Source organism: Cnephaeus nilssonii (genome assembly GCF_951640355.1).
Source record: "Cnephaeus nilssonii genome assembly, chromosome: 4".
Classification (NCBI taxonomy): domain Eukaryota; kingdom Metazoa; phylum Chordata; class Mammalia; order Chiroptera; family Vespertilionidae; genus Cnephaeus; species Cnephaeus nilssonii.
In genome coordinates this window covers 85,937,220-85,962,214 of record NC_137075.1, presented here as the reverse complement: position 1 = coordinate 85,962,214, position 24,995 = coordinate 85,937,220, and the positions used below count along the sequence as shown (strand labels likewise).

Here is a 24,995-nt window from a genome sequence, read left to right as displayed (position 1 = left end):
CAAGGAGTCCAAAGAAGAAATGCCTACTTGGACGGGTAGTGAATCCCCATTGTTGGACTTGGTCCAGGGGAGCCTTCTAGAGTATTCATGGGAATAAAACGATTTGATAGATAATTAGACCAAATGGTATTGAGATCCTGAAATTCTGTGATTAAGGAAGACAATGGTAATTGACATAACAAAACGGCAGAAATTAAATGCTGAGGGGTTTATAGAGGGAGATCTGCAGGCAGCCGAGGTTTCCCCATGTAAATACTGATATTATCATTCTTATTTTAATCAACATTTATTCCTTACCATCAGTATACTTGGTGATGAAATGGATTTATATCTAATGACCCATAATTTGCTGTTCATTGACCTCATGACATTTAAAAGGTTAACTAGAAAAAGCCACAAGCAAGCCCAGAGGACGCCCCAGGGACCTCTTTAGGTCCCACTTCCTGAGGCAAATGGAATTGAGATGTGTAGTACCATTTAAAATTTTTTTGCAATATTTACAGCAGGGAGAGGGAGATAATGTAAGTAGCAAATTGTAGGACTTAAATGTATAGTCACTAGGTCACCAGCTTGAATCTCAGACCTTCACCTTACTAAGAAAGTTAAAGCAATTGCCACATTCTGTAGTGTGAGGCAAGGGTCCAAGTCCCCCTTTCTGGAGTGTTTGGTACTAATGGCATGGCAGACCAAGCCGACGCCTCTCACCCCTCACTGCCATCTATTAGGAATCTTTTATGTACTGGGTACTAAGTGAGATAGTTTATAAATATGACTTATAATTCCTTTAACCATCCTTCATGGTAAGTAGTACTGTCATCATTTTCAGATCAGAAAGGAGGCACAGAGAGATTATATGTCTTGTCTAATTTCTCTCAGCAAAACTCCTCAAGTCAACATAACCATAGGTGCAAAATGCAATATTAGTGAATAGAGTGCTGCAGTGTGTCAAATGGCTAATACACTCTGACCAAATGGAGTGCATTCTTGGTTCAATAGTAGGAGACATTAGGAAATCAACATAATTCACTATCAACAAACCAGAGTCATATATGAGTAGGTGCTGAAAGAGCAGTCAATAGAATTCTATAATAAAGCTCTAAAGCAGGAATAAGAGAAACTACTTAAATTCAATAAAGACTAAAAATTAGCCACATATTTTATTCGAATAAGTGAAACACTAAATCCAATGGCATTAAAATAGGAAAATCTTACTTTTGCTATTTTTAAGTGTCGGGTTAGTGCTTCTCACAAACTAATTAAGCTAAGAAGATAAAATAGTTTGTACAAATATGAGAAAGAAGAGATGACATCTTTTTTTTTTTTTGCTAATGGTTGTAATACCTGAAAAAACTAAGAGAATTTAGCAAGAAAAGAAACCCTACCAGAAATAATAAAGGAATTGGGTAAGATGGCTGGGAACAGATCTTCTCTATACTATGGAGGTCACACAGCCGGTCAGCTTGGGCACCTGGAACTAGCATTTGAACCAGGTCTGAGGATGAAGTCTGTACTCTTTTACCTTCTGCAATATTTACACTCACTACTATAACACAGTCATGTGTAAAGAGTCTCTTAAAGCTCGCAACTTCAGATTTTTCCACAGATCGGCAGCGGGGGGGCGGGGGGCGGGGGTTGGCTCTGCTGGGGAAAGGTGGGGACCTGATGCGAGGGTTGGCACAGGACTTTTACCAGAAGACCCTGGAGGCTTCTGCTACCAGCAGTGTCATTCCTCTCAGAGCCGAGATATTGTTGGGTGAGGTTGGGGGTGGTGATCTGGTCTAAAGTTATTTAGCCAGACTTCTCAGATACTGAGCATTTAACCAATAGAACTGCCCCCCTTTCTTCTTGGACATATTTATGTTGCTTATTGCCCTTGTCTCAGAGTGTCCATTTGAGAAGTAGTGCTTGCAAGGACACATTATTAGAGATTTGGGGTATTGGGATGCCAGGGCATCAAGGGCATAAGCTCTTGGTTGCCCCACATCTACCAAACATGCCTTGGCTTCATGGTTTCCATGGTGGAAGTGGAACATGAAATCACTGAGTGATACATTAAGAATGTTATCCAGATCAAGCTTTTCTACTCCAGGCAGAGTCCACCGCAGGAAGGCGGATGAAGTAATGCACAGGAATCCAGGAGTCCTGGGTTCTAGTGGCTCTGCCACAACTAGCTGTGTGTTCCCAGGCAAATCACTTAGCCTTGCTGGGCCTCACTTGCTCTATCTGTGCCATGGGGTGTTGGATGGATAGACTCCCAGTCCAACCTTCAGAGTTAAAATAATCATCACCATTACCATGTTCTAATGCTTTGCATAGAGATTACCTCATCACCAACAGCCCTATGAGGTAAGTACTATTATCCCATTTTTCTTCCAAGAAGCAGGCACAGAGAGGGTAAGTGACTTGCCTAGGGTCTTACAGCTAGGAAATGATGGCGCTCTCACCCAACTTGCATCTTCTACTTCTGTGGTTTTGCTTTACACGGACCCATGTTGTTAGAGTGGTTTTGGTCCTGTCCAGGGAGTAAGGGATTGGGGGTGGCAAAAACTTTCTAAAGGAACCCCAACTCAGGAATGGATGGATGAGAGTCACTACCTGGGAGAATGATGGCAGAGGCTATAGAGGTTGCTGACATTTATGTTTTTCCTTTCTTTCCTCTTTCCCTCTCTAGTCTGTGGCAAGCGCTACAAGAACCGACCAGGACTCAGCTACCACTACGCTCACACTCACCTGGCCAGCGAGGAGGGGGATGAAGCTCAAGACCAGGAGACCCGGTCCCCACCCAACCACAGAAATGAGAACCACAGACGTGAGTTCCCAGCTTTTGGGTTGGGGCAGTTATGAAGTGGGTGGGCAGGGCTGTGGAGCATTCCTTTAATTACCTGTGACATCTGGTAATGACCGTGGGTTGGTCTCAATGTCCTGTGGTGGGTTGGCTCTTTCAACTCAGCCCCCGCTGCCCTTGTGGGTCAGCTGAGTCCTAGGCTGAGAGTAAGCTGGGCTGGAGTGGCACTGCAAGCTCTGCTCTCCGAGGAAGGAAGGGGAGTGCTAAGGCACAAGGGAAATGTCCTTACCTGGCCATTGTCAGATGCCAGAGCTGCGCCTCTTCCTCAGCTCCAGACGATCCCTTCACAGCTGCTGACCTGAGCATATCCCTCGGCTATGTCCGTTCATACAGATACTCCAGATGTCTCCTTGGCCACCAAGAGATGTAGAAGATTCTTGATTTATTGCCTTGCCTGTTATAGGGTCTACAATTTTGCCTTAGAAATACTGCCCTGGAGCCTCCATGCTCTTTGCCTGAGTACTCAATCAGCAAACATGATCTGGGTGCACTTGATATTTGGGATGTTGGGCTCGAAGACCCCAAATGATCCCTAAGATTTGTTTTTTCATTTCTATTCTTTCTTTCCTCAACATCCAGTTATGATTTAGGGAGTCAAAAAGGGCTTAGCCTCTTTAGCATTCCTTATGGGATGGGATAATGGAACCTTGAGGACTTACTTCAAGATGTGGGCATTCTAAGATCATTAGGTAAACAATAATTGTGGACATGCCATGTGTTTTCTATTATTTTTTTTCACAAGATTGGCTGATAGGCGGTCTTAAAGTGAATAATTCAGTGTAATTAAAGGGATCAGACAGACCTTTAAAAATATTCAGACTCTAGGATTTGAAAGTGATTCCTCTACATTTCAGTCAATTGATGTTTATTGGCTGCCTTCACCAAATATTTGAAATAATTTACACAATCCTTGGCCAAGACCTTTCTTTGGACTCGTGTGGGTTTTCACCTAACCCCCACCCCACCCTTTCCTTGTCATACTGCCTTCTGTGTCATTATGCTCAGGCTGCCATAACAAAGTACAACAGAGTGGGTGGCTTAAAGGACACAGATTTATTTTCTTACAGTTCTGGAGGCTGAAGTCCCAGATCAATGTGCTGGCAGGGTTGGGTTTTCCTGGGGCCTCTCTCCTTGGCTTGTGGATGGCTGCCTTCCTGTTGCCTCCGCACATGGCCGTCCCTCTGTGCATGTGCACCTGCTGTCTCTGTGTGTGTCCATATTTCCTGTGCTCATAGAGACAACAGTCAGATTGGATTGGGGCCCTCCTAACAGTTTTATTTGAGCTCTTCTCCTTCTTCTCCTTCTCCTTCTCCTTCTCCTTCTCCTTCTCCTTCTCCTTCTCCTTCTCCTTCTCCTTCTCCTTCTCCTTCTCCTTCTCCTTCTCCTTCTCCTTCTCCTTCTCTGTCTCCTCCTCCTCCTCCTCCTCCTCCTCCTCCTCCTCCTCCTCCTCCTTCGCTTTTCTTCTTGAATTACCTCTTTACTGGCCCTACCTCCAAATATAATCCCTTCCTGAGGTATTGGCTTCAACATATGAATTGTGGGGGACACAGTTCGGCCCCTAAAACATTTCCTTCTTACTAGCTTTCAGGGTTCCAGACTTGTGTGTTTTCTTACCTAGTGTTGTCGTATGGACAGACCTGGAAAAGCAGGGCAGGAGGGACTGACACCTCTGCCCACTGCTCCTCACCAGCTGCTGAGTAGCTTCAGTGCCAACCTCTCTAGGGTGACGTTCCTTTGGTCCAGTCACCCTTGCTGTTCAGAAAGGAAAATATTTGCATTTCCATGTCTCTCCTCTTATCCCTTCTCTCATCTGAGTGGTGAAGGTGCAGCTATTATCTTCTATCAGGAGGAGGCTGGGAGTGACTTTGATTGGGTTGCTGTCTGGAAAGCATTTCTTGGCCATGGTTGCTCTCTCTAAAGTATTTATTAGGTTGCCATTATTTCTCTCCTCCAGTGCTGGCTTATCTCCTTGACATCTCCTCTCAAAGGCCAGGCATTCGCTCCTGTGTGTAGGTGCTCTCCTCCCACTAAGGGTCTGGAATGCTTCTCCTTTGTCTGTCTCTCTTGTGTGTGCACAGTGATGGCCACAGCGGGGGAAGGCTCCTTTGGCCCCTCAGGTATACTGCGCGCCCTCAGTGGCTCGAGACAGCCTCCTTAGCTCTTCCTGCGGTCCCCTCCCGCAGGCTGTTGACTTCGGAGGTGGGCCCTTGCATAGTTTTCTCTGTCCCCCAGGATTTCCTCACATACTCTCCGGGGTCAGTGTCTCCTGCCTCCTCATGTCCTCACCTTGAGGCCAGATGGCTTTGCTCGGCAAGGAAGCGGTGTCTTCCCTCCTTCCTTCCTTCCAGATGGAGACACTTCCTAACAAATCTCATCCCGACGCTTGTTCTCCTCTCCCTGTGGGTCTGTTAGTGAGCACACCGCTCCAGCCCCTCTGAACCTTTCTCTTCCTTCCCTCCTTGCTGATGAGGAATGGGTTCTTTAAAAGGATCATCCGCCTACCCAAGGATTTGAAACTGCAGAGAAAGGAATAACTCTACCTGGGCTCCTCTGGGGCCTCCTCTCACAAGGAAGGTTCCAGAAGCCTCACAAACACCTTTTTAATGACATCTCCTCTCAGTGCCCCCTTTGTGATTGACCTCAATTTGACTACTGGGGAGGGTGGGGCAGAAAGGCCTTCAATGTCCATAGAAGCCGTCCTTTTCCTCTTCCCCCGTTTCCCTGGATGAATCTGAGAGACAGCAATTTTCCCCAGATTCTCTGCACCACACTGGCCCCTCGTCAGCGTGCTGCTCCGAACGTGTGCTTGGTTTCCTCCGCATTCCCCCGGTGAGCAGCCCCCAACCATTTTCTCGGGAGCACTAATTGCCAGCATCCTTAACACCCAGTCATTAGCTGCTCCCACTGCTTGCGGTGGGGGTGGGCTCCCATCCGTCCTGCCCCTAAATGCCACTGGGGCTGTGTGGTGAATCGAATGTGACAGCTCTGCAGCCTCCTAAGGTCTCAGCTCTGGGATCCTCCCTTGGCAGGGCTTGTGGAGTGGGGGGAGGGAGGCAGGGGAGCTTAATCCTCGAGGCTAATCTGCAGTCCCTCAGGAACGGGTCTGGACGCTGGATGCCAGTGCGGTGGGAATGCTGACTTTTCCCTCTTTAGCCTGACCCGAGCTGCTGGTGAGCACAGGCCTCTGGGAAAGACAGCCCTACAGACGCAGGCGTGTCTAGGGCTCTGGGCAGCTGGCTTGCACCACCTGCAGCAGAGAGGCCTTTTGACTTTGGTCCTCCTGCTGTCCCTCGCTGCATCTCCCCCAACTGTGTCTCCAGCGGAGCCCATTGCTCATCCCTGCGCCTGCTGCTGCTGAAAGGGCAGAGTGGAGCTGGCATTGACCTTCCCCCAGCCAAGCTGCCCTGTGCTGCCAGCTCAGCATTGACTGCCATTCCTCCCGTCCTCCTGCCCCCTCCCAGCTGATGCTCTCTGTCCTTTGTTCCTCTCCTAGTCTCTTATCCCCCCCCCCCCCCCCCCCGCACACATTTCTCGGTCTCCTGTAGGCTTGTCCCCTTTCCTCTGTGCCCTTGCCTGTCTGCCTCAACTACGGGCACCCCAGGGCTGCTTGGAGCTCCAACACTCCCCTGGGGAGCGAGTGCTTTTCTGATGAGGTCTTCCCCACCTGAGCTGCTGCCCTTCTCTCCCTGTGGGAGGCTGGATTCTTCTTTCTTCCTCCATTTCTCTTACCACCTTCATCTCCTTTCTATAAATGAAATCACTGTGTGTGTGTGTGTGTGTGTGTGTGTGTGTGTGTGTGTGTGTGTGTGTAAGAGAGGGAGTGCTTGGGCGGGTAGGATTCTGAGAGGTGTCTCAGAAGCATTCTGTTGGGACTCTTTTAATGCCACTTTGGTAAACAGCCCCAGTGGGGCCAAGGTAGCAGAAAGAGCGCTGGATTAGAACTCCAAACTCCTTTGACACAGGCTTACAAGGTCGAAACTCTTCTTGAATTTCTTTTTACCTTCTCTGTGCAATGGGAATCTGTTACAGATGATGTTTTAACCTTTTGCACTTGGATGTCGAGTGTGACTCGACACGGTTAGCATTAGAATAAAGGAATCGAGAAAAAAGCAAGTGAGTGCAAAGGGTTAAAGGTATTTTGGGGTGGGTGTGAGCATTTATGAGGTCCTAAACCTGGATGGAAAAGCTATGTGAATACGTTCAGTCTAATCCATTCATCTGTCCATCCATCCATCCATCCATCCATCCATCCATTGGTTTAGTAGCCATGCACTCAGTGCTGCCTTGTTCCCTGTCCTTGAGCAGCTCCCAGTCTTGCGTGGGCATGTGTACTAGGGCACGTGCAGTGTGGGTGAGGGAGCACAGGCTATGAGGCACACACAGTACACGTCCACCCCGTCGGGCAGGTGTGCTCTCAGGGCAGCAGCAGCAGCTGGGACTTGTTGGAAATGCAGATTCTTGGCTCCAGCGGACCTCCTGAAACAGAGACTCTGAGGGTGGGGACCCGTGTTTCAAGAAGCCCTTCAGGGCATTCTGGTGCCACTAAAGCTTGAGCACCACTGCATTAGGGGATTTGTAGAGGCTTCATTGAGGAGGTGACATTTATGGTAGCCCTTGAGGAATGAGGAGGAAGGTTTCAGGAGATGGAGGTACCTGCACGTACAAAGGCAGGGAGGTATGAAGTAGCATGGCGCATCAGACAACTGGGAGTACTAGTTGGATCTGACGGCATTGAAGGATGGTAGACATGTTGGCACAGGCCACAGTTGGAAGTGTCTTCTGTGTGTGGTCATCATCTTGTAGGAAATGGAGAGCGACAGTAGCAATTACTGGAGGACAAGACCAATAATTTATAAGGAAATCTGTCTGGCATAGTATTAATTGTTAAATGGTATATCTCTTTTATTTCATAGCATAAATGAGTATAAAATGCTCTCTATAACATACTTGGAACTCCTAAGAGGAACATGTTTTTTAAAATATGGGTCTATAAAATTTATTTCAAGCCTCTTTTCAAGTCCATGGAGTGGAAGTCAGGTTGTCCTGGGTCTCGGGAGGTCTCAGTCTTCCCTACAATGGTGGTGTGCCGGCCACATAGACTTTCCCTCTCTATCTGTCAGGAGAAGGAAAGGCCGCATTGTCAGGCACCTTTGGAGCAAGTTGTACTCTGTGGAACTGAAGGAGGAGAGTCGAGTTGATGAAGGGTAATGTCGGCTGATTAGATAATCTGAAAATTAGTCTGATAATGGGCAAATTATCTAAAAGAAACATATGATGTCATTGCCACATTGATAGGAGAGATATAACAGATGTTGTCTTCTGACTTCTCTGTCCTCTACTGCATGGCCCCGGGGCAACAAGAAAGACTGAAAATTACCTTTGACACAAGCTTAGAAATTTTGGACCTGAAAGATGCCTGAAAAGCCATAAATAAAGCTGACACAGCCCACTACTTACCTAGCCTCCGTGCAGGGAATTCAGGCTTTTTACAGGGGACAGAAGGAAAATTCAGACATGGGACTCTGTCTGGGAAAGTGAGCTGCTTCTTGCTTCCTGAAGAGCAAGTTTGGAAACTAACAACAGGTGTTCTTTAGGTACATTATTACATCATTATTTAAGCAAGTAGCGTACAGATTGCAAAGTGAAGAAGAACCAAGGGGTTGCTTTGGCCTTGAGAGTAGATTTGGAGTTAATTTCCTAGTCCTGTGGATCATCCGCACCCAGTGGCTGAGAGAATGGCATTGGAATTGGCCAGGCCAGGGTGGGTCTCGTAACTGCCACTCTGGTCAGTTACTTACTGACACGTGACCTTGTGCCTCAAGTGCCACCACATCTCTGCTTTTTCGTTGCCTCATCCATAAAGCCGCGAGCATAATCACTGGACCTCATGGGGTTGCTGCGAGTCTTCAGTGGGGTGGGGTGAGCGTTTGGCACCATGCCTGCACACTGTGAATGCTGATATCCCATCTCTGTGCCATTTGGACCAACAGAGCATGTCTGTGACCACAGATGGCTGATCTGAGTCAGGGCCCATCTGCGACTCTGCGATACTGTGGTGCTAACTGCCTATGGGGGTCTCATTGGCATCAGGCGTAAATATCAGAGCCTGACCTGGCCCTGGCATATCCTTTGCTAAATTTTAGATATGGGACACCAATCATTCTACACAGACTGCACATGTGCATTTATTGAGAACCTACAGTGCATGTGCCCACTTGTGGGGCTTGGTGAAATTGGGCCTCCAAAAAGGCATCACAAGGCATCACATCAGCCTTAGGAGAACTTCTGGTTTAATTGGGAAGTAAGATGGATGCTTGAAACCCAGAGAGAGGAAGTTGTGAGGCAGAATCTAGCCAAGTGTGGTATTTATCATCCTGCTTCCCCAGGATTAGGCATGCACCCGCCACCTGCCTTTCTGTGAGCCTCTTATTTCTCTTACATTTTTGACTTAATCACCTAGAATGTTCAGGATTGAAGAGTTCCATGTCCTAAGAAACAATGATGTCAGTACTTGCTGACATTCCTTGAATGTGTCAGACACTGAGCTAAGAGCGCCACATTTATGTCATTCATTCCTCACAACAAAGGAGGTGGGCGGGTATCCTCTAGAAGACATACCAAGTTGCACAGAGACTGAGTATGTGCCCGTGCATGGTTGGGAATTCTCTAGTCATCTGTCACTTCTTTTCCTGCCTTATCAGAGATAAAATTATTTCGCATCTAGGAGAGGAAAGAGGCAAAAAAATTGTGGAACACCTACTAGGCACCAGGCAATATACATGTATCATCTCGTGTAATGTTACAAGTCCATGAGGCACATGTTATTGCTCTCATTTTGCGGAGTAGAAACCTGAGGCTCAGAAAGGGTGAGTAATTTGTCTCAAGTAACACAGTTAGCAAGATGGGAAGCTGAAACGTGAATGTGCTTGAGGTGGGCACCGTTCAGTTACGTCAGCACATTGGAACTGCACGTGATGGGTCCCAGTCTTAGTCTGGGATCTTTGTCATGGTCCTGCTGATTGCTTCTCATTTTCACCTTTAGGCCAGTTGTCAAATGAATCATATTGCCTGGTGACTTTTCAAGAGAAGTTAATGTTTTAATGGGCAGTATCTTAGTTAGCTCAGGCTTCCATGCCAAAGTAGACAGGGTGGCTTAAACAACAGGACTTTACTTCTCACGGTTCTGGGGACTGGAGTCCCAGGTAAAGGTGTCAGCAGGGTTGGTGCCTGTGAGAACTCTCTCCTTGGTTGGTTTTCTTGTGTCCTCACAGGGCCTTTCCTGGGTTCATGTGGGTGGAGAGAGAGAAACAAGCTCTCTGGTGTCTTCTTAGAAGGGCACGAGATCCCACCATGAGGGCCCCATCCTCAGGACCCACCTAATCCTAATCACCTCCCAAAGTCCCCATCTCCAGTACCATCCCATTGGGGTTAGGTTTCTAGCGTATGCATTTTGGGGGAGACAATATTTAGCCCATAGGTAAATTTAGTCTCCAAAAGTAATTTGAACTGTGTGTGGTGTTATATAGACCTCATCTCCTCATTACAAATTCTACTTGAGACATGAGTTTATAAATGCGTTTTACTTTAAAAAAATCACACATTACTTTGTTCAACAATTTTGAAGATTCATCCTTGACTCTTTGTTGTCTTTCACCACCCACCCACCTAGGTCAGTTCCCCTCTAAAATATACCCCAGATCTCTCCCTTTCTTCATCTCCTAGCCACACCGGCTCCTTCTTGGATCATTGCATCTTCTTTATTGGTTTCTCCGCCTCTCTTCTTACCTCTTATAGTCTATTCTCCTCTTATAGTCTATTTTATTTCTTTTTAAAGTATAAAGTAGATTATGCCATTTCCTGCTCTCAATACTTCTATTACATTTGAATACAACTCAAACGCCTCACCTTGAAGGCCTGCATTTTTTGCTTCTCAAAGTGTGGTCAGCAGCACCAACATCACCTGGGACCAGGTGATTGTCTTGTCCAGGTTTGCCCAGGCCTTTTCCAGTTCTAGACCGACAATCCTGTGCCCTGGGAACCCCATGGTGCCACCCAAATCCAGACAGTTGACTACCTGGCAGGGAAGCTTATAAGAAATGTGGAATCTAGGGACCTATCTCTAGATTTTAATCATAATCTGAATTTTAATGAGATCCCTCACATTTAAGAAGCCCTGGCCTCCAAGGCCTGCCAGCCACTCTGATTTGACTTCCCTCAAGTGTGTGGTTGCGTGTGCCCAGGGTAGGGCAGTATCAAGTGGGCCAGCTAACGGCCATACTGCCTGGGTTGAGAGCCAACGTAGCCACTTACTGACATGTGACCACAGACAAGCTACTTAGCTTCCTTGTGCCTCAAGTGCCACCTATGTAAACAAGAACATTAATGTATCTATCTCATAGGGTTACGTGGTGATTAAAGATTCATTCAGGTAAAGTACAGCATGAACAGAAAATACGTGTGACACAATGTTGCGTAGAGCCATGGTTCTCGAGCTTGCACACAATGACATCCCTTGGAGGGTTCATTAAAACACAGACTGCTGGATCCCACCCCAGAGTTTTGCTACACCAGTAGGTCTGTGGTGGAGCCCTAGAATTTGCATTTTTAATAAGTTCCCAGGTGAACTGTTGCCTCAGAGAAATCCAGCTTTTGAAGACTGGTTGTCAATCTATTTCCTTATAATTATTTTCTTTTGGAGGCACTGAGTCAGGTAACTGGCCAGGAATCAGGCAGCACTGTTAACTCTAACTGCTAGTCTTGGTTTCCATTCTTTCCTAACGTTCCATTCTACCTGGGCAAATGTCTCCATAGCTCCCAGCACCTGCTGCCTGGCTTGCTTTCTGAGTGTGTCCCCATCTGGGCCCTCCTTCCTGGCTGGGCTTTCCCTCAGCTCTGGTGCCTGGATTCTGTCCTAATCTTGAGGTCTGAAACTTGAGGCTCATCCTTTTCCTTTTCCTGAATACTGTTTTTCAGTCTGAAGGACCCAGAAAATGCTGGTTCACTGTGGACCGATGGGGTTGACATACCTGAGTCCTGTGGAGGTGGTGGCGAGGAAGGGTGCAGAGGGGCTGGGCTGGGCAAGGTAGGAAGGAGGCTTCCTAAAATCTAATAACACAATAATATCCCAACAACCTAAATGGATAAAGCTTAGCTGACTGTAAAGCACCAGGATCAAGATGTCCTGTAGTTCTCTAGGGGAATGACACTTCATTCAGAGCCCTGTTGACATAGTTGCTCTCAGATGAAACCACTTCTCCCTCAACTGACTCATTTGGTGGCACTAACATTTGCTGCACCAGGGCATGGACTGACCACATGACCTTCTGCTGGAAAATTGAAACATCTCCTGTGCTTTTCCTAATCAGCACTGAGAAGAGTAATCAGTTTTGCTTGGTCTTTTTCTCCCTTTTCTGAAGTGTCAGTGACAGACCTGGTGTTGCTGGCCCAAGTTTGGAGCACAACGGACGTTACTGATGGGTCATTTCTGGCCCCAGAATTGTGATGTGGTGTCCAAACTGCTGGCCAGTTGTAACTCTAACCAAATACATCTATCAAGATGGAGACCTCAGTGTGAGAATACATGTTTTCTGTTTCTATAGCACAGTGTTTAGGAGTAAATATTCTCAAGGCCCGTGTCTAACAGTATGAGTTTATATTTCATAAAGATGGAGGAAATGAAGGTAGATGCAAAGAAGGGTGGGATGGCTGACACCACATTTTAAAACACAAAAGCACACAGTAACACATGGCCTGTTTTCTCATTGGTTGGTGCAGAGCTCCTGGCAAGAGACTGAACATGGGACTCAAGGGGCTCTGGGGCCAACTGAGTCTGGGGGTTCTTAATTCCTTTCATCTGGTTTTCTAAGAAATGCCTAAGGGAGAGGATTCCTGCAGGAGGGCAGTCCCGTTGGCTTCTTCTCCTTCTCCATCTTCTTTTTTTTAAAATATATTTTTATTGATTTCAGAGAGGAAGGGAGAGGGAGATATCAATGATGAGAGGGAATCATTGATCCACTGCCTCTTGCATGCCTTCCACTGGGGACCGAACCCACAACCTGGGCATGTGCCCTGACCGGGAATCTAACCACGACCCTAGTTCATAGGTTGACACTCAACCACTGAACCATGCCGGCCAGGCCCCATTGGCTTCACTGCAGCTTTAGTCCCCCATTGCTCCTACTCCTTACTCTTTCTGTGCCTGCCGTGAATGGGACTGACACTGGCAGTGCCTTAGCATCGTCACTCAGTACTTGGGGGATACTCGCATCCACTCAGTTCCTGTTTTTGACTTTTCTTTGCCTGGAAGATCCTCCCCCACCCAAAGCCTCTGCCAAGATTTGTCCATTCTTTCCTTAAGTATTTATTGTCAACTCCGAGTCAATCACTGCGCCAGGTGATGGGGATTCAGAGATGAGAGGCACTGAGCCTGCCCTCAGGGAGCTCACAGCTAATAGGGAAGAGCCACCTACACAAGCATGAAGCAGCATGAAAGGCTGAGCTCCTCTGGGTTTGGAAAACTTTGCTTTTCTGTCTCTTCTTTCACCCTATTTAATGCTCAAACAGTGGGCCTATAAGGGATTCGAAGACGCCATCTAGCGTATTCTCTTGCCTTTGAGTAGGCGTGCACTCAAAGCACTGAGTCTGGGGAAGTCTTCCCAAGTTCAAAGGCCTCTTCGGAGACGCCCGCTCCTCTGACCATGCCTTTGTGTCACTGCCTTCGTCTCGTAGCTTGTGCTCCATCCAGCTCCTTCTGTCTCATGTTGTCCTTGATAATTCGGAGTGTGGGACTTAGCTCCTTCCATAAACGTGAAAACATTAAAAGAGCCCTGGGCCTTCCCTTCTCCAGCGGCGCCTGGAATCGTTCTGCACCAGCAGCCCCTCCTAACCCTTGTCCTACGTTCTCAATGTGGTCAGTGTCAGGCAGCAAAATGGCCGGTGAGGGAGACAGTTCTCTGTCCCGTGGTGAGTGGAGCCCAGTGTCTGTTTTCCCGCCAGGCTCCGGAGTCCCTGCCTTCCCCTTTCGGGGAGGAAGGCAGCCTTTGTCTTCCTCCAGGAGCCCGGGACAGGGCCCACATTGCTACTAGGTGTCCAAGAAGAACCAGCCTGAATGGGGTCCCACCATTTTTATTCTTTGGATCTGTGGGATTTATTTTTTCATCTCTTCTAGGGAAGCAATGAAAAAAGGTGTCAGGGCTTGGAGATAATTTATATGAGTAAACACGCAAGGCGTAGGGTGAGCAAGAGCATGAGAATTAAGGCCATTTATCCAGGCTCTGAGGCTCTGTTTGCCCTCTGGTCCAGCCTTTCTCACAGTCTTTATCTCATCACGTTAACCCTCTTCTCGCTGTTCTCCTCACGGGGCCCAGCACACATCTCTGCACAGCTGCCTTCTGGGCTCCAGCCTTCGCTGCCGCCCCCTCCCCCGCCCTCGGCCCTCATTAAAGGCTGGGTAGAAGGTAGCTGATGTGGCGGTGGCCTCCAGCTGAGGCCTGCCAGCTGATTCTGAAGGGAAGGCACGTTGGCTTACACCCCCTCTCTTCCCTCTCCCAGTCTCCAAAGCTTCCTCCTCCAGCCTGGCCTGTCTGTGTGGCCAGCCTGGGGCTGCCTTTCCCTCTTTTCCTGCCCCCTCTCTTTACTCCGTCCTGTGAAGCTGCGCTCTGCACAGCCAAGTGCACCAGGCGAGGATGCTTTACACTTGAGAGATGAAGTAATAACAGGTGGCAAGACCAGAGGCTGCTGGAGCCCAGGATTCCAGTTGCCATGGAAACATGTCAGACCTATGGAGGGATGGGAACTGTCAGCCGTGGAGGGTGGTGGGGGGACAAGAGAGAGGGTCGAGGAGAGGCACATTTCCTGGAGGGTTCGCCTCACTGCCCCCCGGTTCCCCCAGGGCTGTGCACTCCAAATAGCAGGCCCCGGGAGACCGCCGCTGGACTGGGGCCGGGGCTGGGTCAGGGCTGGGTGGCGGGCACAGAGCACGGCCACGTGTTTGTACACACCAGGCCCTGGCAGGCGGTCTGAGCGTCTGCTCAGGATGTGAAGTCACGCTGTTGTGGATGTGCCCTGGAGCAGCCTAAGCTGGCTTGCTTCCTGTTTCCCTAGGACAGTGGTCGGCAAACCGCGGCTCGCAAGCCACATGCGGCTCTTTGGCCCCTTGAGTGTGGCTCTTCCACAAAATACCACATGCGGGCGCGCATGTACAGTGCAATTGAAGGAGTACCCTAATTAAGTTAATAACAATGTACCTAACTATATAGTTTAAGTTTAAAAAATTTGGCTCTCAAAAGAAATTTCAATCGTTATACTGTTGATATTTGGCTCTGTTGACTAATGAGTTTGCCGACCACTGTCCTAGGACACTTGGGACAGAGTTCAGGTCTTGGAAGAGCTGGATGAGGGGCTGTTGCTGATGGCCAGACTGTCCCTGCCACCATTCCTTCATGCGTGGCAGGCATGTCGCAGCAGAGATCAGACAGAACCGGAGAAAGGCAGCCCTGTTTGGGTGGTAATTCTATGGAAGCGTTGGGGCCGTGATTGCCATAGACGCGGCCTGATTGAGGTAGAAAATCCCGTAGTGTGCATTTTCCAGAACGACTGCGTAACCCTTCCTGAGTGTGGTGGTGGGACAGTTGGGGCTTGACTGTTCTTTCTCTTGGTTTGATTTATATGAATGCTCCCTCCACCTTCTAGTTCCTCCCCCCTACCCCAATCCCCGTGCCCCCCCCAACCCAGGAACTTATGTTCTTGACTTTATTTTCTCAGAAGCTTCCTTGTATCTCTTATATGATCTCAGCCCATGAACATTAATCAACAGAAAACCAAGTCCATCATTGCGGGCGCTGCCATCAAGATACCACTCGGGCCTTTGCCCTCACTGTCATCTTATTCTATAAAGCGGGGCTCAATTTCCCATAAGCAGGGGCAGAATCTCTATTTAAATCCCACTTGCAAGGTCTGGGCAAGCTTCCTATTTATAGTAAAATCCTTTTTCTAATGATCTCATATACAGTACCAGGAAATTGCTCACCCTGGGTCAGGCCATAGGCCAACAAAGCCATGGTGTGAGCTTTACTTTAAAAAATCCCTTCCCGGGCCCCTGGACTCTCTGGAGAAGTGTTTCTTCTGCAGAGCATATGACAGTAAGCAGGGTCACCAGGATGGATCCTTGTGAGAGGGACATTAAGTTTCAGTTCAAAGGGAATTTCCGCTTTTACCAGGCCAACCTCAACTTTTATTGCTTTGGGATTCCTAAATAACGGGTTAGATGAACCACGTTCACGCAGAGATTTCTGAAATATTTTAGATGCAAACATGGGTCAGAAAGTGTTTGCGTCTGGAATTCCCAGGAGGCAGATTATAAGCCGAGAGTCTCTGGGGACACAGACAACCTGGAGGTGAACCCCGGAGCCAGCCCTTAATCTCTGGACTTCAGTTACCTCATCTGTCATATAATCCCTACTTCACAAATTATTGTGTGAGAATCCATGAAATACCATATGTAAAGCATCCACCGTAAGACCCATCACAATTTTGTTGTGTAATAAATGTTTGCTGCTTTTTCTTCTCGAAAAGCTCTTGAATGAGAGGGAGGCTGAGTGGGCAGATGCATCCTAGTGTCCCCTTCTCAAGAGACAACGAAGTCTTACAAACTTTTCTTGGACGTTTGCATGTAAGATTGTGCTTCACCTACCATAGTAGGGGCACGGTGTTATTCTTGCTGCAACCCAGGGCTCTCAGCTACCGGCTCCTGTATTCTCTGGGAGTTAGAGAGGACTAACCAATCTCTCTGGACGTGGACCAGCTCTGCTCTGAGGATGAGGGAAATAAAGCAGGCAGTGAATGATATTCAGAGCAACAGATAACTCTGCCCCAGGGAAAGCAAACCCAGTGCTCTGTCCCTGCTGGGAAGTCCCGGGGGTGGTATCACTGTGCTGCCTGCTTACATCTCTGCCGTTCTTTTCTGAGCCCTTCATCCCACATGTTGTTAACCATTTCCTGTGCACGGGCCCATAGGTGTTCAAAGATGTGTTTGACATGGTCCCTGACCTGAAGGAGTCGATCATTTAATAGGGGAGATGAGGCAGGTGTACACATGCTTAAGCAAGAGAAGCACCCACAGAAGTGTCAGCAGAGTGCCCGCCCCAAAGCCTGGTTGGGGAATTGGGAGAGCTCCATGGGAGAACTCTCACCCTGAAACCGATCCTAAATACCAAAAAGCGCATGAGAACCAGATGCAAAGGCTATCGATGAGTCTACTCTACGCCATTTTACCAAGATGGAAGAAAGCTTTGAGCTCATGAGAAGACAGTAGGAACTGAAGCAGAAAGGATTTTGCTGGAAATGAAGTATAACCAACCATTCAGTATCACTTCCTATCCTGGGTTATTGCTCTACTAAAATACAGCCCCTCCCTCCCCCACTTCTAGCATGTCACCGCTGCATACATCAGGGCCTACAAAGATTATAGCACCTCTTCACCTCCTGGGCCTGGCACTTTCTATGGCCAGTAACCGACACCAAAATATGTGGGAACGCTGTTCTGATTCGGTCTCGCTCAGAAATTTCTCTTCATTAGGTGAATTAAATTCTGTTCCTTTGATCTTTTTATATAGGATCAATTTCTCCATCATTGTCTTCTTTGCTCTACTAGATCATTTCTGAATTTTTTTATTTCTTGCCGTATTGGAGTCCCTGATTCAATGGTCTGGGTGGTCTACCAATGGTCTGCTGGTGGTAAAAACTATACAGGATTATCTGGGAGTTCTTATACTCTATATTTTACTTCTTCCTCCTCATAAGTCACAAGTGATACAGTGGGTTGGAGACAACCAGCTTAGACATAATAAGAGGTCCCTAAGAGAACAGGAGAGAGACAAATGGTGAGATAGGGCCTCCTGAGAGTTTTCGTGAAATGATACACGTGAGATTATTTGATTGATTTTTATGTGGGTAGCTACCTAAGTTGTAACTGGCATCTCCACATTTTATATCTAGTTCATACCAATCCTGAAATTTAACTTTTGTTTACGCTCAGCCCCTACATTTAATGCACCCCACACATTTTTGTCCACCTTTTGACTGATTTCCATGATAGCCTCTTGGTCGGGAAACCCTGAGTTTACCTGCTTCATAGAGGTGCCTGGCTTTCTTAAGAGAGTTCCAGAAATGGTTAAGATGGCAATTGAGAGAGAAGGAAGAAAGGGACTTCCTTCTGGATTTGGGCAACGAAAATTTTATAGGCAGACATACAGGTTTTTGGCGATTTGCAAAACCATTCTGTATGACACGCAGATGCCTTTGAGATACAGAGACTGATGAAGGAAAAGCGACACGCAGCAGGTCACAGGGTGTGGCGGGCTCCTCTCTGTGCCCCAAACAGCCAACACTTTCCTTGCAGAGATTTGTCTGCCTCCCTGAAGATGAAAATCAATGACTTAGAAACTGATTAAACAATCCAAATAGCAACTGATAAATGGATTAACCCTCTCTAATGCAATTCTGCAAGCTTTTGTCTTCTGCCTTTGCCAGGTAAGTTTTTCTATTCCTGGAGGCAAAGCAGAGGCATGGAGGAAGCAAAGGCCAGAGGGAATCACATTAAAGTGGGTGAATCTGTTTATCACTTACTGTCTGGATGGTATTTCTGCTCACATATCTGCTTCCTTTTACAGCTTCGTACCCTACGGGACCCTGATTAATGTTAGCCAGTGAATAATGAAAGATAGCAGACATTGGGTATAGCGAGGAGGAAGATACCCCCGTGGTTTAGGCTGATCCCATAAATGGAGAGACGTTTCTTTCTACTCACAAACAGGGAGTGTTAATGTGACAAAGAAATGTCCAGAATAGGGCCAGAAAAACAGAGGAAAATGGGGGAGTTTCTCCCGAGGCAAAGAACCTGTGCAAGGCTTGACACCAGGCAGTAGAAACTGAGAATGCTTTCAGTGCTCGAGGACAGGTGCTGTTCTCATAAGGGTTTAAGACCGGGTCCCAAGATTTTTCTCTGTGTTTGTATAGGACTTTCATCATGGGCGGCTTATGAGGATCTTAAGCCTCCAGGCACACTCACTAACTCGCTTTTCAATCCATCTCTGGCGTGAGGCTCAGCTAAGTGTCCAGTCTGATTCTAGGCACTTGGGGCCTGCTGATTATCTAGTCCTGGGTGCTTCTATGACCAGCGAGTCTGGACTTTAGGGAGATACAGCTGAGCAAGAGTGAACACCTGTGTACCTGCCAAGATGTTCATCAAAGTCCCCAAGAGCATCTTCAGTGTCCTTTCTGGAAATGAATGCTGCTTTGTTTTCCTTTTCAGGATGGTAGGACTGTCTCCTAAACAAAAGCATCTTTCTGAGGGGCAAGGCCTAAGCATTGGCTATTCTAGCTCTCTCTCTCTCTCTGTCTCTCTCTCTCAAGTCACACCACTGTTTATGACTGCCATCTGCTATCTGGGGCCTTGGCCCTGAGAGCTGCTTGTTCAGGGATGAGAGCAGTTCACTTGACTAGCAGGCCTTCTGGGTGCTGTGCTCATCCGGGGATGCAATCAGAGGAGCAGGCTTGTTTCTTCTAAAACGCAGAGCTGGGAAATGTGGCAACAATCAAAGTAAACTGGGTGGCTTGCAAAACACTGATACTATTTTTTTAAAACATGTTTTTATTGATTTTAGAGAGAGAGAAAGGGAGAGAGAGAAACATTGATGTGTGAGAGAGATAGATAGATAGATAGATAGATAGATAGATAGATAGATAGACAGACAGACAGACAGACAGACAGATAGAGACAGCAATCGGTTGCCTCCTGTATGCACCCCCTGACCGGGGAGCAAACCCGAAACTTAGGCATGTGCCCTGACCAGGAATCGAACTGGGGATCTTTCGATGCATGGATGACATTCAACCAGCTGAGCCACACCGGCCAAGGCAACATGGGTGCTATTAAACCGAGGAGTGTCAAAAAGAAGGCAGCCCAAGTTAACAACGTGGTTGTAACAAAACCTCAGATTCTAAACTTCATCTTTTTTTTTTTTTTTTTTTTCCGGGAGCAGATTTTGCCAGACTGTGGGAGAAGAGGGGGCAGTAGAAATTCATCTCAGTCTAAAACTCAATTAAAAAAATGTTTCTACAGCCCAGAAAGGACCGGATGGGACAGTCATTCCTAATAACTACTGTGACTTCTGCTTGGGAGGCTCCAACATGAACAAGAAGAGTGGGCGGCCTGAAGAGCTGGTGTCCTGTGCGGACTGTGGACGCTCTGGTGAGTGTGGCCCCTCCTGCACCTGTGCCCATAGACCAGCCGCTGTCCCACCTGCACCCCCTGCCGTCTTCCATGGGGGGGAGGGTGGAGTGGGGAAGTTGGTGGTGGTGATGATTTCAAGTACAGAGGCGTTTTCAGGTCATTGGATATTTTTCTACTTTGGATCTCAAGAAATCATGCCTGGGGAGCCAGGGAAAAGGGAAGGGAGAAATTTTGGTCCTGCGTTTGGCCTTTTCATGAAGTGGATATTTCTTTGTGTGTGTTGTTGTGAGATAGTGTGGAAACACCTGGAGGCACAGGCAGCACTTTCTTGCAGCGGGTGCTGTACACGTAACACACACAAAGCTGTGTTTGTTATGCGGAAGTGCCTGGCGCACTGGAGGATACGGAAACATGAATAGTGGGGCAGCAGCCACATTTTGAGTTGTGGGAGTCAGAGACCCCTGCGCTCCTCGGTAGTGGCACAAATATCGCATCCATTGGCCGCTCATCCCATTTTCTCATATGGAACCGGAAAAGAGACCCTGATAGGTGAAGGAGACAGAAGGGCGGTGTTCTTAGGGCTAATCTGAAGTTGGCTTGGCCTGTTTTGAAGTTTTCATTTTTAACCTCTCCAAAGACTAAAATAAAGAAAGACTTTGATCCTGTTCTTTCATTCCTAAAATGGATTCAGGTTTTCAAGTTTTGCTCAAGCTGTCGATTGTTTTTTAATTCTAACCAAACCGTTACCTTTGGCTGGTTGTGGTTGGTTGTACTACCAATTTTTCATAGGTTTTTATGTCATAACTAGGCCAAAGAGAGATTTCAGACCTGTGTTTAATCTCCTCAGCTACAGGCTCTTGTAGGTGAGATGCAGTTCAGTTGGACACTGGATCCAGCAGCGAGGAGGCACTACTCCTTCCACACGCTTCCCCGTGTCCTTTCCACTCCTACTTCCAAGAATAGGGCTGAGGTGACCACACCTGGGTGTACCGGAGCAACTCCGTTCTTCCTTTGCTTGGTCCACAAGCCTTAGCTTTAGTCTTTTTTTTTTCATTTGGCTTTTGGGTTGTTTAGATTCAAGACTGACTTGAGAAGCAAATCAGTACTTTAAAAAGGAGTGGTTTCCATTGCGTGCGACTCTCAACATTTAACACTTAAGGACCCTGACGGGGTGGCCCATCTGCAATTCTGTCAGTTCATTTACTTTGCAAACATGATACCTCAAGTTGAACTTTTTACTCTCCTGGTGCCAGTTTAGAAAAGGGCTTGTGTGATAGCGGACGCTGGGTTTTAGATACTTATGAAGAAATGGAACAAATGAAATTCAATTCGGTATTTTTAAAATGGACGACCATCAGAAGCCAGGTCACTTGGTGTGATGCCGTAGGCAGAAGGATAAGGACCGCGGGGGACGCGCTAGAGAGGGCAGCTTCAGGATCCTCATCACAAACTACTTCCTTCCCTTCCTTCCCTACAGAAGATGAGGTACTTGAATCTGATTCATGGGGGACCAGATGTGGGCAGTTGTTTTTTTCTATCCAAACCCTTTTTCTTCACAGCCTTTTACTCAGCTTTTTCTTCCCAGGATCTGTCTGCTGTGTGACTCAGGGGACCATTTTATACCAGCCTAGGTGTTCTCATTGCATTTGCCAAGGATTAACTTTGGTGACTAATTTGGTCCAGGTCTGCCTCTGATTTTCCTGAAATAGTTGATACCTTGGGAATAAACAGGTGCATTAACCCATGGGATGTGCTTGCTAAGACAGGGGGGCAAATACTTCTCCAGGGCCTCCTGGAGTTTTTCCAAGGAAGAATGTGGAGCTTGGATGAGCTCTCTTTCCCTCCCAGTCTATCTCACTTCCTGTTTCCTGGGGAGAAAATGAGATTCCTGATCCTGGCACCATAACTGGCATATCATGACCTTATTTGGGGGTAATCCTGGGGCCCATTTAGAATGTAAACAGTTTAAACCTGAGTTGTACAAATTTCAGGATATAACCCCTATTTTTTCACTCTCTTAGTGCTCTGAGTTAGATTTGACAACTCTGGACTTTCTGGGTAACGAAGACCTGGGCGTGTGTCGTGGCTGGAGTGTGTGTGCGTGTGCACGTGCATGTGCATGGGTGCACATATATATATCTGTGGGCACATGTATGTGGGTACAGATCACAGATATGTCCTCCAGTGGTTAAAGAAAACGAGAGACTCTTATTACCTACCACATGTTGGACTTTTCAGCTTCTTTTTGCTTTCAGTGCAAATGAGCCACATGGTGTAAGGGCAGAATTGAAAGGGTACTGAAAGAGTGGGATTAGACACAGGTAAAAATAAAAATAAAGCAGATGGAGGCTTAACCGCCTGGAACGGGTTATCTGACAGTAATACCTTTGCAGAGCTGCCTGTCAAAGTGAAGGACACACATTGTGCATGAAACATCCATGGAAAACACCAAAGAAACACCAGCCGGGCTTAACACCCACCAAGTCAACTCATGGTCTGGGGTGGGGCTGAGTGAGTGTGTGTGTGTGTGTATATGTGCGTATGTGTGTGCACGTGTGTCTGCGCGCATACAGAAGAGAAGAAAGAAATCTCGTGGGGAATCTTTCACTCACGTTCAGAGCTGTGGACATACATGTTATGGTAGCGATGATGCCTTTTCAGGGAGGGAGGAATCCTTTTCCCTGGAAATGTTGGCTTTGTCCTTTTACCCCAAATCCCTGTCACCAGGTGGTGCACCCAGTTAATCTCTTTTGGTGCAAATGGTTTATGATCTTGCTATGAGGCATAACGTTGTAATAATATAATAAGAATATTAATAATGCTGTCTGTTGCTTAACCCATGTGCTGATATATTCATCATACATGTCAGCTCATTTGGGAAGAGAAGGCAGGAAGGAGAAGGAGGCAGCGGCCGCAGCACGCACCACGGAGGACTTATTCGGTTCCACGTCAGAAAGTGACACCTCAACTTTCCACGGCTTTGATGAGGACGATTTGGAAGAGCCTCACTCCTGCCGAGGACGCCGCAGTGGCCGGGGCTCGCCCACAGCAGACAAAAAGGGCAGTTGCTAAACCCATGAATGGACTCTCTGGGCAATTAGCCATCACCCTCTGACTTGGTCATTGTTCTGGTTCTGATACATTTTTTTAAAAATGAAAGACAACCTTAGATTTTCCCTTCATCCTTGCTTTTTCCTCTTGCCTTCCACTCATCCCTTCCCCCTGACCCTCGATTTTGAGTATGTACAGCAGAAGCACAAACTACTGAAACAAAACAGAACAAAAGAGCAAACTAGTCCTTCAGAGAGATGGCCTCGTGATGTACTATTTATTTTCCAGAGCAATGAGAAGTTAGGCGAATTGTCTCTTGGGGGGGAGGGCATCTTTTTGACATGAGCAGAGTTGATTTCCTCAGTGTTCCTATTTATTGGCAAAATGAGGAGAGGAGGAATATTGGGTTTGGAAACAACCAATTACATTAAATAAATTATTATTTATATATTCTAACTATTATTAGAAACTGACTTTTTTTTTGAGAGAGAGAGAATGAAGGGAAATCAAAGACATTGAAGTAATACTCTGTTTAGAAGGAAGCCACTGGGGGAGGATTGATTCAAGGAGACCCGGGCAGGAGGAGTTCCTCGGTGGGAGATGATTGCACTTTGTACCCCACGGAGTGTCTGGCTCCCCACGGCAGACCCCCTCCCTATTTCTCATCCCTGACCTTTCCGGCTTCCTCCCTCCCTGCTTGCGAGAAAATGTCAGCAGTTGCTGAGAAGTGCGGGCTGCTGTGTGGCCTCCCTCCAGCACCTGGGCCCCCCCAGCAGCGTCTGCTGGGCCCCTCTTCTCCATCAGCGGAGCCACTGTTCGGTGGTTGCTGGTTTTTTCCTCACTTTCCTCCTGGTGAAGAGCGATTTCCAAATGCAGGAATGGAACGTAAGCAGAAAGCCATGGACTCAGCAACCCGAGCTGCGCTCGTGGAAGAAAGAACGATACCTGAAGTACATTTCCCTGCCCCGCACCCCTCTTTACAAACATATAAATTCCCATTGGATGATCAAGTCCTTCCGTATCCTATTTTTTTATAGTGCCCCCCAGGCACTTTGTTTTATGTTTCCAATAGCATCTCCTGAAATAAACCAAAGCCACACTTGCTCAAGGCCCGTGGGGGACGGAGAAGACCACCCACCTTGTTGGCAGTCCCAAGAGTGAACAGCTGAGCGGGCCTAGTCAAAAGGTATGTCTTGGCTGACCTGTCTTACCATGAGGGCAAAACCATCATAGTTGTTTTTTCCCCTTACTTTCTTTCCTTCCCTCCCCACCCCCACCTACCTTGTCTTTTGCTTTTTTTTTGGCTTGGACCCCCTTCTTAGTGTGAGAGTGACTCCCGGATAGCCTTCCCCTCTGCCATGTCTGTGCATGTACCCCCACAGGGGCCTGGCCCTGGTGTGAGGACTGAGCTTGCTTCGGGCTCTGTGTGGAGAATGGGGGTGCGGGCTTCTGGCTTCTGGCTCAACTCTAAGAGAAAATGCCTGGGGAAGTGCCTAGCTAATTGCCTCCCTTGGCTACACCTGGAGGGGGGTGTCCAGGGAACTGACTTGGGAGTGGGCTGCTGTACTTGGCAGGAACGAGGGGGCCTGGCCATAGGGGGACTGCATGTTGAGGTTGGTGTTTCTTGCTCCAGGTACCAATTTAACAGCCAAGGGGATGCATCCAAATGAAAGCAGGTCTGTGATTAGGCACAACACTCAACTGAGCTGATCTGGAGATTCTGAACTCCCACTGAGTGTGGTCAGGTTCCTCGGCCTCCATGAGAGCACAGGTCCAGAGACATGGGTTCTGCCATTTGACTTGGGTTGGGAGATGAGAGAGGCCACCCAGGCTCTTAAGCGTCTGGGAAGATCTGCTTTGACAGTCCAT

At 47.6% G+C, this 24,995-nt stretch overlaps 1 protein-coding gene across 3 annotated transcripts in view; it reads left to right on the top strand.

Moving 5' to 3' along the window:
* DPF3 (double PHD fingers 3) overlaps window positions 1-24,995 on the top strand; it is a gene marked incomplete at its 5' end in the record, with an annotated part of 250,104 nt that overhangs the window by 176,021 nt on the left and 49,088 nt on the right. For 2 of the 3 annotated variants that reach the window (XM_079767944.1, XM_079767945.1), the window contains 2 exons: window positions 2,672-2,809; window positions 19,965-20,093. In XM_079767944.1, coding sequence (XP_079624070.1) covers window positions 2,672-2,809; window positions 19,965-20,093 — 267 coding nt within the window. Of the gene's footprint in view, window positions 1-2,671; window positions 2,810-19,964; window positions 20,094-22,944; window positions 24,313-24,995 lie in introns of all 3 variants that reach the window. The other variant, XR_013813379.1, reaches the window with a different exon arrangement.